This window comes from Condylura cristata, unplaced genomic scaffold, assembly GCF_000260355.1.
Source record: "Condylura cristata isolate star-nosed mole 26May11 unplaced genomic scaffold, ConCri1.0 scaffold00017, whole genome shotgun sequence".
Classification (NCBI taxonomy): Eukaryota; Metazoa; Chordata; class Mammalia; order Eulipotyphla; family Talpidae; genus Condylura; species Condylura cristata.
In genome coordinates, this window is record NW_004567118.1 from 32,118,493 (window position 1) to 32,131,876 (window position 13,384).

Genomic DNA, 13,384 nt, shown 5'->3' on the forward strand with positions numbered 1-13,384 from the left:
TCCAGCCATCCCCCTGCTCGCGATGAGAGCCTCCAGCCGCCTAAGCCGCAGGCCCACCGGGGGGCCTTGGGCCCAGGACATGCGGTGATCTCAGAGCAGGACAACCACCGCCACCCAGACCTGACCAGGTGAGTCCTCACTATACATGGCTGCTAGAAACTTCCAAACATCTAGGGAGCCCAGTGTGAGGAACTCAGGGCTCCTCTGGGCCTCATCTGGCCTTTGTGGCCAAGCCTCTGAGGGGAAGGCCAGCAGGAGCTGAGACCTCTAGCAGTAGAAACAAAGCCAGACCTGAGCTCTTGGTCCCAGCAGGTGTGTAAGAACACAGGTTCTGAATGGACAGGGGGAGGTTTTTGAGGATCTTGGGGACAGAGAAGAGCTCACAGCCTAGGATGGAGGTGAGGCCCAGGGCTGTGGCCATCAGGTGGATTGGTTTCCAGGAGCTGAGAAAGGACGGAGATGGCCCCAGAGCTTCACAGGGATGGGGCCCAGGGATCACACAGACGTGGAGCCGGGCAGCCTTGAGAAATCCCTGTGGCCCCTAGCCCTGGCCCATCTCCCAGGAAAGGCTGTTTCAGCGAGTGTCAGCTCTGGAGGCACAGCATTCCACTTCCCAGGCAAGGAAGCCCAATTCCATGCAGAGGGAGGGCTGGGCAGCGAGAGAGTGTGGCAGGTGAGAACACAGGGTTTATAGGTGACTCAGGGAGTTAATTATAGCTGCCGCAGACCCATCCAGAGTTCTCCTGACCTTCGTCTGCCCCAGCAGCTCAGGACTGCCCACACTTTGGGCCCAGGGCAGGGAGAATGGGGCAGCCAGCTGTCATGAGTCAGAGCTACAGGGTCTTTGGGGGACCTAACAGCCCATTCCTCAGAAGGGAAAGCAGAGGTCCAGACAGGGGTAAGGCACATGTCCTCCATCCTTCTCCTTCACTCTTGGCCCAGCCCAGCCTTTCGGCAACACCTGTTCTTGGTGTTGGGGGAGGCATTAAAGGCTGCCAAGCCTCATCAGGCTTGGGTATGAGCAGGGACTCAGGGCCTCAAGGTCCGGTCAGTGAACTGCTCCATCTGTCTGGCCTGCGGTCTCTCCTCAAAGCTCTGTACTTTGGGACTCCTGCTCTCCAGAACTGAAGCCCTCCCCTGGGTGTCTCCTTTCCCAGGGTTGCTGGGTTTAGTTGGGCGGCGGGAGGGAGAGCTGTCCTTTTTCCAAATCTCACTCTAGGCTGATGACAACTTGATCCATTCACTTCCTTCAAAAAAGTGGTCCCAGCTCCAGCCCCACCAGCTGGGCTCTTCTTAGAAAAATCTATCCACTACTCTGTGACTTCAAGTCCATCTCTATGACTTGATGGTATCTCAAACTCTGCATGGTCTCCCACAAACTGTAGTCCCCATTCTATCTATACAATCTCTTCCCCTAACCATGGCATCCTATATGGCAAGCCCACCCATTCCCATGCTGATGGCCCCATAGCTGTGGCCTGAGGACCCCTGGCCTCTGGTCTTTCTCAACCCCACAAACTCTGTTCCCTCCAACTTGGAGTCTCTTATGTAACCTACATCAGTTGGGATCAGCTACCATTAGTGTTCCCAAGCCTTTCATGGCAGTGTTCCCATCCAACCACCCCATCTCACCCACAAACCAGCTTCTTGCCTCTTGATGAGCACCCCTGGGCCCCCTTCTTTGCCCACTATGACCCCTCTGCTGGGTTGTCCTTCCTTCATCTTGAAGGACGTCGGTCAGTCCTTCTTCCCAGCACCTTACTCTGAGCTCCGCATAAGCTCAGAGCACCAGCAGAGCAGGGCTGGACTGAGGTGCTGCCTCTTCTGCCTCGAGGCACAGCCTCAGCTGCTTCTTCCAGCTGCCAGGAGAGAGTCGGTGGGCAGACAGCCCTGAGGATTGTTGCATCCAGCTTTGGGTAGATGAGAGAGCCAGTCACTGTATTGGCTTCTGAGGCTACGAGAGTGCTGAGAAATTCAAAAGCCATAGGGCCTTGGTGCTGTATTTCTAGTACAGTGTGGAGAGCAGAGGAGGAGATAGTCCTGCTCTGTTGAGGAGAACACTGAACCCCAAATCTCAGCCAGTCCCTGAGGAATCAGAGCTAACTCTCAGCAATCTACCTAGAGATTGTGAGGCTGGAGATGAAAACCTGAGAGATGCTAACAGCAGGGTCGTCTCTCCCAGCAAGATCTGTTGGGCTCTCCTATGGCCCAAGGCAGAGGTGCTGTGGAAGCGGGGAAGCTGCCAGGACAGAGTCCTCATCCCTGATAAGGGCGCCCCAGGTGGATAGAGAACGAGTTTCTGTCCTAGGGAAGACAGCAGGAGCCCCTGAAGCTTCTCCCTGTCCCCTCATCCTGAGCCTTGTCTTGTGCTTCTGTTCCAGCTATGAACACCCACCCCAAAGAGATGGTGCCCCTCGTGGGCAGAAGAGCCGTCCCCAGTGGGAACCCAGCCATCCTGCAGGATAAGAGGACAGCGGAGCTCACTCCCACCAAGAAGAGGTAGGGCTGGGGGCTCAAGCCTGGGTTCTGTGCAGCTGCCAGTGGTGGGGCAGGGCCTCTGGGGGTTCTGGAGGCCCCCTGGGTTCTGGGGCCTCCGGGAGACCTTGTCTGTGTGGACCTGAGACTGTTCCCCTGGGTGTTCTGGTGCCTGACTACGTGTCCCTGGAGAACGTGAAGGGAACAGCACTGCCTACTTGAGGGGCTCAGCTCCCACAATAATCAAGGAGGCCTCCCTGGCGGGGTCATGGGGCAATGAGACAGAAATGCTTCAGATGGGTGCTGGGGGAGGGGAGGGATGGCTGGAGGCACCCTTGAGAAAAGGAGCATAAAAGGTGGTGGAAATCCCAGGTGGCCGGGTCACTGACTAAGTTTTCCCACACGCCTCTGTGTGCCCAGCTGCTCTGCAACCCGACAGTGGCGGCAATGCGGGGAGCAAGATTACCTGCACCCACGCCATCTGTGACTGGCACACAGTAGCGTCCTCTGGGCTTGTGTCACCTTGAGCCTGATGTTCCTGACATCACGGTCGTGGCTCCACAGGGCCCTGGGAACTTGGCATGGCGGGGATGGTTATGGCTATTCCCAGTTGGGGACACAGGGGGCAGGGAAAGAGCTCATCTCAGGTCACACCTGCCCCTGATCTGCCTCCCTTGCAGCCCCTCAACTTATTGAGTTGATTTGAGGCCACTTCAGTCCAATGCCTCTCCCTCACCATGCTGTTCTTAATTTGGACTTGGGGTTCCCCTGGCCCAGTTTCCCTACTTCCTATACCCTTTTCCAAGGTACTCTCTTGGGCTGGAGGTGAGTTGGGTGCTTTCTTTTCTGTTGGCTAGTTTAAATAATAATTTAAGTTTAAATTAAAATAAAGGTCTTTTGTGCACCCGGCCAGGAGAGACTGGGACTCAGAGAGCAAGGCCACCTTCCCTGCTAACAGAATGTAGGTGGTGGTTTGGAGAGAGAGACAAGTAGGTAGAGTATGAGAAAGGATGGGCAATTTCTTTCCCGTGTGCAGTCTTGGGGCGCTTCCTGGAGGAGGTGATATTAGAGCAGATGATGTCAGAAAGGAAGGGAAAAGGCATTCTAGGCGTCAGTCCTTGGGGCAGGGACCAGCGAGGAGTCCCATGTGGGTGAAATGCTGGCTGGGTGGAGAAGATGAGCCCCATTAGAAGGGAGTGTTGGGGTAAAGAAGCTTGAACAAGCCTGAGGCAGTAGGGAGTCATGGAAGGTTTTTGTGTGAGAGGGAGGGCGTGGCGAAATTTGCATTTCGGAAAGTATACTCTGGGTGATGTGTGTGGATGAGGACTTGGAAAGGAGGCTGGGGCCAGGGACCTGGTGGGGAGGTTGTTGGGAAGCCCAGGTAGTGAGCTCTGTCTGACCTGGCCGGTCACGGAAAGAAGAGACGGTTGGGACAGTGAGGTATTAGGATCATGGGAACTACAGGGTCATCTACGGCAGGGCAGAGAGAAGGAGAACCAAGAGACACTCCCTTTTGCTGTTGGAGGGAGTTTGGAGGAATGATGGGGCTTTCTCTGACATGGGTGCACCAGAGGAGATGAACCAAGGTTTAGAGGAATGACCCAAGTTCAGGCGTGACAGATTGCCTGAGAGGTGTCCAAGGGACATCCAGGTGAAGGCTCTATCCTGGAGCACAGGGGAGAGACAGGGTGACTTGGAGGTCAAACTGTGTGGGTGGGCCTGGGAGGCAGCCCAGGTGTGGGTAGACCAGAGCTATCCCTGAACTAAATTAGCAGATACCATCCTTCAACCTCTTGGCCCCTAGCCCCAACCTTTTCCTTCCTCTGGGAAGGATTGCAGGCAGAGTTTCAAGAAAATTCCAGGTTCTTTCACTTGTCAGGCTGTCTTTTCTGAGCCCGCCTGGAACTTAGTTCCAGACTGTTTTGCCTCTGACCTTGGGTAGCCAACGACCAGTGTGAGGTGGGACTTTGTTTCATGAAGTGACAGCTTCTTCTCCTTCCTAAGGACCCTTTGAGGACCCTCGAAATAGATTTAGGCATCTCCCTCAGAACTGAGTGTACGATTCAGACCAAGAAAGAAATAGAGAAGATAAAACTATATGTAAAGAAAGGGGACAATTCTGACCACTCAGGGAATATGAACTAGTTGTGGAATTAAAATCTTGACTGGTGATTTCTAGAGGTTTTGGGCCCTGGAGCTTTTCCTGAGTCATTATGCCACTCTCTGAGAAGTTGCAACCTTGACCTTCTTGCTGGGTCATGGGGGCGGCTGATACCTGGAACAGAGAGGTGGCTGAGGAAGGCTTGGAGGAACTGGCCTAGAGGTCAGAGCCCTCGGGCCTTTCCTTTTTTCTTTTTTTTTTTTTAAAGATTTATTTATTTGTGCTTACAGACCTGGGGTACAGGCCAGAGGCTCAGGGGCGGCGAGAGGCTTCACTAGAGACAGAGTGGGGAGCAGAACAGGCAGATCTACGAAGTACACTGCTGAGGAGAGCAGCAGGTGGGCCAGGAGAGGTCTGCCACGCCATGTGGTCACCTCCAGGGCAGGCAGGAATCGAACTCATGTGGAAGTGGCTTTAGCTTCTTAGTGCTGTGCTTTAACCCGCTGCGCCACCAGGGAGGGCCCACCCTCGGGCATTTCTTGGAACAAAACAGCTTGTCCCAAGCTCCCCCCAACCCTGGTCTGCTCAGGCATAGTTCTTGACCTTCAAAAAGGACCGATGTACAGGAGAAATGGCACTTCTGTGAAATAGGCAGAGCTATCTGGCCACTTGAGGTCATAATGTCCAGGTGGTGCCCTTCAGTTGGGTGTCTACTGTAGGTCAGCAGTTGGGATGTCACATGGCCAAGATCTTGTCATCTGTCGTGGCATGAGCTGCAGCAAGTAGGGCAGGTGTGACAAAGACCTTCATGTTCTAGCAACTCCTTCCCACTGCCAAAGACTCCTTCCTTCAGTCACAGCATTCACCTTCCTGCAGCCTCCACCTTGCTTCCTCTGCTCCCCTGGTTTTCCCCAGACTTCAGGTCCTCTTCAAGACCAGACCAAATCCCACCCCAACAGGATACCCTTCCCACATCCTCGTCCTCAGCAGAAGAATCTTCTCTTCCCCTGAGCTCCCACAGTCCAGCTGCTCTCTGATGAGGTGATGTGGTCAGTGGTACGCTATGGCTCTGGTTGAGATCCCTGAGAACAGTGCTTCTGGGGTGGGTGATTTCTTCCCTCCCGAGTTTTCAACACAGCCTGTTAGTAGTTTCTGAGTAAGTGGGTGAGTCAGTGAAGGAGCAGCCAGACAACTCAGGCAGGAGTGGGTTAGCCAATGAGTAAGCACCCAGTGATCCCGCACAGGCCTGCCAGAGTGAGGACCTTCTACAGTGAGATGAGACACTGCTGCTTCCTCTCCTTCAGGGCCCCAGCCCCCAAGCCTGAGTAGACAGATGCTCTCATAATCTGTTTTCATGGATTATCTTATGTGCTTGGAGGAGGCTCTGAAAAGGAGGAGAATAAGGGGGAGAGGCCAGAAGCCTCTCCTCAACTTCTTGTGCAAGACTGAGAAGGAGAGATGAGGGCTATGGGCAACCAAGAGTCCTGAGGGAGTCACTGGAGTGATGGAACCTTCCAGCAGCATTTACAGTTTAATGTGTTGGTCTTTCTGCTTGTTGGTCCAGTCAGCTTCTCTTCATCTATCCCCTGACCAATGTGCCCAGCTACTCACTTCTTAGTCATGCATGCCTTCACCCATTTTCCTCCCTTCACGCATCTTCCCACCACCCATCTCTGCACTGGCCCATGCATCTATAGGTCATCCATGCAACCACTCATCTGCCCACCCATTCAACCAGCCATTCCTCCTTTCACTCATTGCCTTTCAATCCTTCTGCTTATCTACTTAGTTAGGTCTTCTGGTGGTCAGCCCCAGTACTGGGTTCTGGAAAATCAAAGGTGATGCAATTATAGTTCTGTCATTGAGAAATTTAATGCTGAAGGACAGTGTGGTGTCTAGAGCAAAAAAGTAATGTGTACACAGCTTTATGACCTGGTCTGATCCTTGGGTTCAGCTCTGACCAGCCCACTGAAGGGGTAGCTCTTCAAGGGGAGGGGTTTTTGCCTTGTTCACCACTGTACCCCCAATGCCCAGAACAGTGCTTCATACTGTTGGCATATTTACCCAATAAATGCAGACAGGTAGGAACAGCCTTGGGGTGGCAGTTCTGGGACTCTACAGGGGTCCATCCTTGCAGGGGTACAGGAATTAGACAATCTTTGATGCCTGCCCAACCAGACTGTCCATAGTGGATGATCCTGAATCCAGGCCTTAGGGGTCACCTGGCCCAACCATTTTCTACTTAGGTGAGGACCCTTGGCCCAGAGATGACAAGAGACCATCTGCGATCACAAGGAGGCAGAGCCAGGTTAGAAGCCAGGCCTTGGGACCCCAGCCAGGAGTTCAGTCTTTTCTTTTGGAAGAAAGATTTAATTTAGGTCAGGTCAAAGGTTCCTCTCTATGGACAGGAGCTAGACAGGTGAGGGTCAGTTGTGCCAGCCTTCACTGCCCCAAGCCCATTTATGCTCCAATTCTGGATTGGCTTTGAGACTTCTGAGCTCGTCTGTGTCTGGAAGAGACAAGCAAGTATTCCCCAGGCAAATACGAAGTCTTTTCCTCACTCCCCGTCCTGGAGTGGCTGTGCGAGGTGGCCACCGTCCATGGCTAGTCCCTACAACAGGCTCAGCTAGAAGCTAAAACAGAGGGCTGACGGGACCGCAGAGCAGCATGGATGGGGGGGGGGTGAGCCTTGAGCCTGGAGGGCCCTGGGGGTGTCTGTGGATGGGCCGCTTCTTCTACTGAGCCCAGCGCCCTCATCTGTGGCATGGCCACGGCTCCTTCCCCAGTGGCCTCTCTTTTGGACTTGATATGGCCGGCACTTTTCTTTGGGAGCTCTTCTGTGGCCTTGTGAGGAAGGGAAAGAGCACGTTGTCCCTTCTGGGTTTGGAAAAGAGGCAGGCGCAGAGGGGCCTGCTGTTCAGGAGATGGTGGCCCTGGCCGGGTCACAGAGACAGTAGCTGTGCCATAGTAGCCAAAGGCTGGGGTGCTGCTGCAGTCAGGGGCACCCTCAGCCTAGTCCTCACCATCTAGGTTGCCATGAACAGGCTTGTCTCTGAGTGTGTGGTGTGGCACGTGTCTGAGCTCATGGGTGCGTCTGAAGGAGGGTCAGAGCTGTGTATGGCTGTCCCTTGACCTCTCAGGGGCTCCCTGCTCGCGCTCAGTCATTCTTAGCCTCTTTTCTGTGCTGACAAACCCGTGTTCACAGGGCGTTGTGTACAGTAGTGGGGACTGCACCTGGCAACTAGTGTAACTCCTCAGGAAAGGCCTGTTGTGGGTCTGAATTCAGGGGCCGTGTTCCCCCGCACTTGGCTCCTTCTATCTCCCCTGCTTTCTGCCCCCCCCCTCCCCAAAGGACTCTTGATTCAAAACTGAAGCCTGAGAGGTAGGTTGGCACCCTTGGGAAATTAGCTCCCATTGCCAAGTTCCCCATCTCACAGGCAGAAACCCCCCTCCGGCACTAGGCCCTCAGTTCTTTTACTCGGCGTTGCTAGGGACAGGTCACACAGACCCAGCTTTAACTCCAGGCTGTGCCACCCGTCTGCTGTGTGACCTTGAGCAAGTTGTTTGACCCGAGAGCCTCCACATGCCCTGTGAAATGTGGGTGACGGTGGCAGTGCTTACCCCAAGGGTTGCTGTGAGAGCTCAGTGAGGCCATGCTGGTGTGGCGTCCGGCGGGAGCTGGCACGAGTGGGCATCTTCAGCAGAAGTGCAGCTGGACAGGTGGGCAGACAGGCGTGCCCAGGTTGAATGGCCTTGTGGGGTGTCCCACCAGTGCATACTTCTTCCTGGAGATAGAAGGGTTCGAGCCCAATCCCACCATTGCCAAGACATCTCCCCCGGTCTTCTCCAAGCCCATGGACTCCAACATCCGGCAGTGGTGAGTAACCCAGCCCGGCCTGCCCCGTCCTCACCTCCAGATTGGGGAGGGATGTGTCCTGGACCGGCCAGGCCTGGAGTAGCAGGCCCCCTTTCTGCATTTCACACTTATCCCCCAACCCCTCAGCCTCTCTGGCAACTGTGATGACATGGACTCCCCACAATCTCCCCAAGACGACGTGACAGAAACCCCATCCAATCCCAACAGTCCCAGGTGAGTCTGGATCTGCCCTTCCCCCACCCTCACAGGACAGGTGCCACAGCTTCAGGGCCCTGGACCCTACAGGAGGAGAAAGACACTGACTAGTGTTGGGGACAAATGTCTGGGCACAAGGTTCTGGTGGGCTGAGAAGGGGCTGTGCAAGAGGGTGAGAAGCACAAAGGATACACATGGACGCATTGCGGGTGCCTATTTGGAGAATGGGCAGAGGAGGGACCGTTTAATACCAGTCAAACAACACAAAACATGACCATGAAATTCTGCTTCCCCTCATGCCCTGCTTGTGAGGTAATCGCCAGTGACATGGCTGTGGCCATAGCTGCGTCCTTCCCCAAGTGGATGTGTCAGTGTGATTGCATGACGGGGACCCTGGTTGTCCAGCAGAAAGCAGCTTAGATCCCGCCCCTCCTCCCCCCTGCACTAACATGGGCAGCTCAGGGTCATGTCAGGCATGCCATGGTGTGGGGGGCTGGCTTAGTGACTCTGGCGGGGAAGGGAGAGCGCAGCAGTGGTGAATGTGTGGCACTCAAGGGCAGATGATTTCTGTCCTCAGTGTAAACTTGGCCAAGGAGGAGCAGAGGCAAAAAAAGAAGCGGCTGAAGAAGCGCATTTTTTCGGCTGTGTCGGAGGGCAGCGTGGAGGAGCTGCTGGAGCTGCTGGCTGAGCTGCAGGAGCTTTGCAAGCGGCGCCGCGGCCTGGATGTGCCTGGTCAGTACCTGGCCCTAGCAGAGGATGCAGGCTCTGCTGGCTGCTTGGCTTCTACCCATCTCTACCCCCAAACCTAGCCCCCACTGCCCCCCCAACCCCACCACTCCTCCACTGCCACTGGCCTTGAATGCTGGGCTGGGAGCATAGACGGTGACTCTGAGGGCAATGGGGAGTCATGGAAGGGCTTAGACAGGTAAGGGTCATGGTCTGGCTACTGCATGGAGGGAGGTGCTGGTGAAAGGAACAGTGTTTGGGACAGTGGCATTGGCAGGGCACGGGGGTAGTAAGGGAGAGGGAGGGGTCCAGGTGGTGCCATCAGTGACAAACCCATGTTGGAGCCCGAGCTGTGTTGGGGTCCAGGAGAGAAGGAGGTTAGCGTAAGGGGGAGGCAATGAATTATTTTTGTAGGCTACCGGAAAGAGGTGGGCGGGAGATTTCAAGGTATCAGCACTGAGGTGGACAGCGGAGGCCACACAGTGGGTGAGATTGCCCCTACCAGGCAGAAGGTGCAGAAGGCAAGGAGCAGATGGCTCCCATGAGGCTCATAGCTGTGGAGAAGCCAGCAAGGGAGATGGAGGGGAGAAGGGCTGGAGACGGTAGAGGAGAGTGGGGAGCAAAGTGCAGGGGACAGCATGAGGCCTGGAGCAGGGGTTTAGGTCTGGACTGCAGGCCCCACCCCTGGCCTCCCACCTCTGGACTGGGAGGGCCAAGCACAGCAGGCCCCGGGTGACTCTGCCCATGACCCCTGCAGACTTCCTCATGCACAAGCTGACGGCCTCAGACACAGGGAAGACCTGCCTGATGAAGGCCTTGCTAAACATTAACCCCAACACCAAGGAGATCGTGCGGATCCTGCTGGCCTTCGCCGAGGAGAATGACATCCTGGACAGGTTCATCAACGCCGAGTACACAGAGGAGGCCTACGAAGGTACCTGCCTGCAGAAGGCTGGCTGCTGGCTGGAGTTAATGGGCGGAGCGTCTGGCCCTGCGCGGTAGCGTTTTTGAGTAGCTTTTGATTACCGTTTGATTTCTTCACTGGTTGTTGGTCTGTTCAGGTTTCTGAAATGGTTGAGGAATTGGTCATTTCTTTTAGGCGGTCTGATTTGTTGGCATCTAGATGTTCACAGCTGTTTCTTACGATCCTTTGCGTTTCTGTGGTATCTGTTGGACTGTCTCCTCATGCATTTCCGATTTTACTTGAGTATTTTCTTAAACCTAGCCAGTAATTTGGCAATTTGTTGATTCCCAACCCCCCAAAACTAGCTCTTTGCTTCACTGATTGTTTGTATTATTGTTTTCTAATGCATTTATTTCTGCTCTGATTTTTATTTCCTTCCTTCTACTGAGCCTGGGTTTTGTTCTTTTACCAATTCCCTTAGGAGTAAGTTTACATTTGTAAGATTTTTCTCTTTCTTGAGATGAGTTTGTCTTGCTACAAAGTTCCATCTTAGTACTACTTTTACTGCATCCCAAAGATTCTAGTAGTAGTCTACTAATATTTTCACTGTCATTTGCTTCCAGATATTTTTTATTTCCCCTTTGATTTTTTTGGTGATTCAATAGTGGTCAGTAGTATGTTGTCTATTCTTTATGTCTCTGATTTTTACACTTCTTGTAGTTGATTTCTAATCTCATACCATTGTGAACAACAACTTTATTAATATTCTTATTTTCAGCATTTTCTCATAGGCCTTTTTAAAAAGAATTTATTCAGTGAAAACATTTTAATATAAAAATTTTAAATATACTCTTGGGATACTAGCATAACAAACCTCCAAATTCAGCAGAATATTTATTTTTTTTTAAAGATTTATTTAGTTATGCTTACAGAACTGGGATGCAGGCCAGAGATGTGGGGGGTGAGAGGATTCACCAGAGACAGAGTGGGGAGCAGAACAGGCAGATTGACAAAGTACACTGCAGAGGGGAGCAGCGGGTGGGCTAGGAGAGGTCTGTGGTGCCATGTGGCTTTGATCACCTTCAGGGGTGGGGATCGAACTCACACTGAAGCAGCTGCGGCCAGCTTGCAGAGCTGTGTCCTAACCTGTTGCACCTCCAGGGAGGGCCCCAACATTCAAGTATTTTAATTAATTTAAAAAAGCCCTCTTCTGTGTCCCGTGCTCCTTTGCAGGAGCAATTATGTACTATGCCGGCACATTTTGAGAGCTTTCCCAGGCATCTGGCATATATGTGCACTTGTACTGCATTACATTTCTTTTTATTAACTCCATGTCTTAGACTACTTCTCATGAGACAACATGAAAGTCTTCCTCCTTTTTACTGTTGGTCTGAGGAGGCTATCGCAGGATAGTGATCCCTAATCCCATCTTGATCAACACCAGGTGGTTTCTGAGTTCGCCTTATGACAACATCCACATGTACCTTGTCTGTGACCCTGTGGCCTGTGCACATTTGTTTAGGTAATACTGGAATGGACTGTCTGTACTCAAGGGCATGTCCATGAGCTTTATAATGCTTAGTGCCAAATTTGCCTCCAAAATTAATTAGCTGTCCCTTCACAACATGGTGCAAAACTATTCAGTCCCCTACTCTCACTAGTATGGGAAATTCTGATTTTTTCCCCCAACTTGATGAGTGAAAAGTGTTAACCCATTAGGTTGTCATCTTCATTTTCCTGATTACCAGTGATTCAAAACATCTTTCATTGACGATCCTGACATATTTCCTTCCTCATGTGGTGCTTACTAATAACTTTTTCCATTTCTGTTTGTCTTTCTGTTGAACTGCATATGATGGGCATTGAAAAAAGCAATCTCTTTTATACACCTGAAACATTTTCTCCTGCCTGTCACTTTTAAAGAAATTTAAGCAAGTTCTTTTGGAATACGGTACTCCCTTTTATGTAAGTAAGCAAGTCCATTGTTTAAAATTTGTGTTTTGGATCTTACGGAGGACGGTTTCTCTACCAAGAGGTTAGCTATAAACGAATTTTCCTTTTTCGAAAGTGCCTAGTCTTTTAATCCACCAGGACTTTGTTTTTCACGTGTGGTGTGGTGGCCGCTCTTCGGCAAAGGCTGTTTGGGTGGAACATACTGAGACCTACTTCCCACCCCTACGCCGGGTCCTCAGCCTTCCGGTCTCTTCCATCTGGAATTGCGCAGAGAGGATATGTCAGTTGGATGCAGGACGAGGTCCCCTCCCCCCACCATTCCCATCCCACCTGTCTGCAGGGCAGACCGCGCTGAACATCGCCATCGAGCGGCGGCAGGGAGACATCACAGCCGTGCTCATCGCCGCGGGCGCTGACGTCAACGCACACGCCAAGGGGGTCTTCTTCAACCCCAAGTACCTGCACGAAGGCTTCTATTTCGGTGGGTGCATCGCTCCTGCGCCTGGGCTGGCGGGCGGGGTCCGGAAGGACAGAGTGGTCCGGGTCTTACCGCTCCTTTCTGCTAGAACTGGATCTGCCCAGAGATGCCCCGGCTGGTTGGAGACTGGGTACCCGCTGGAATCTGCCCACAGCTGGCACCAGGGTCGCAAGCAGAGCCAGGAGCTGAGATGGCAGGGGCAGATCTAAGAGAAGACTGCAGGGCGAACCAGAGAGAGAGGGAGGTGGGGTGCCTGCATTCTGGGAGTGTCACCTGGAGCTGCCTGAGCAGCTCTTAGTGGGGAGAGCTAAATGCAGGAGACAAGTCTGAGAAGGGAAATGACTTGTCCTGGCACAGTAAGGGGCTGATGGGGGTGTCCTGCAGGCCAGCTCTGATTCCTGTCCCCTGTGCGCATTATCCCTCAGCATGGCAAACAGGCAGTCAAAAATTAGGGGACAGGTGTTCCCTGGCTGACAATGAGAGTCCTAGAGCAATGGGGTTAGGAAGCTTTGGGTGAAATTACTTTTTAAAAAATGTATAGTTTAGTTACAGTGAAAGTCATCCCTTTTGAGGTACAGTTTGTTTCCACAAATGCACAGTTGTGTAACCACCATCATGATCGGGGCAGGAAACAAACAGTTCCATCATGTCCCAGGATTTATTTATTTATTCATA

The 13,384-nt window shown here is 52.8% G+C and overlaps 1 protein-coding gene across 1 annotated transcript in view; it reads left to right on the forward strand.

Moving 5' to 3' along the window:
• Positions 1–13,384, forward strand: part of TRPV3 (transient receptor potential cation channel, subfamily V, member 3) — a 28,286-nt gene continuing 14,902 nt past the window's right edge. The window contains exons 1-7 of the mRNA XM_004684769.1: positions 1–128; positions 2,382–2,499; positions 8,349–8,453; positions 8,580–8,666; positions 9,226–9,380; positions 10,132–10,308; positions 12,572–12,712. Of these exons, the coding sequence (XP_004684826.1) occupies positions 2,384–2,499; positions 8,349–8,453; positions 8,580–8,666; positions 9,226–9,380; positions 10,132–10,308; positions 12,572–12,712 (781 nt within the window). The 5' untranslated portion in view covers positions 1–128; positions 2,382–2,383. The remainder of the gene's footprint in view (positions 129–2,381; positions 2,500–8,348; positions 8,454–8,579; positions 8,667–9,225; positions 9,381–10,131; positions 10,309–12,571; positions 12,713–13,384) is intronic.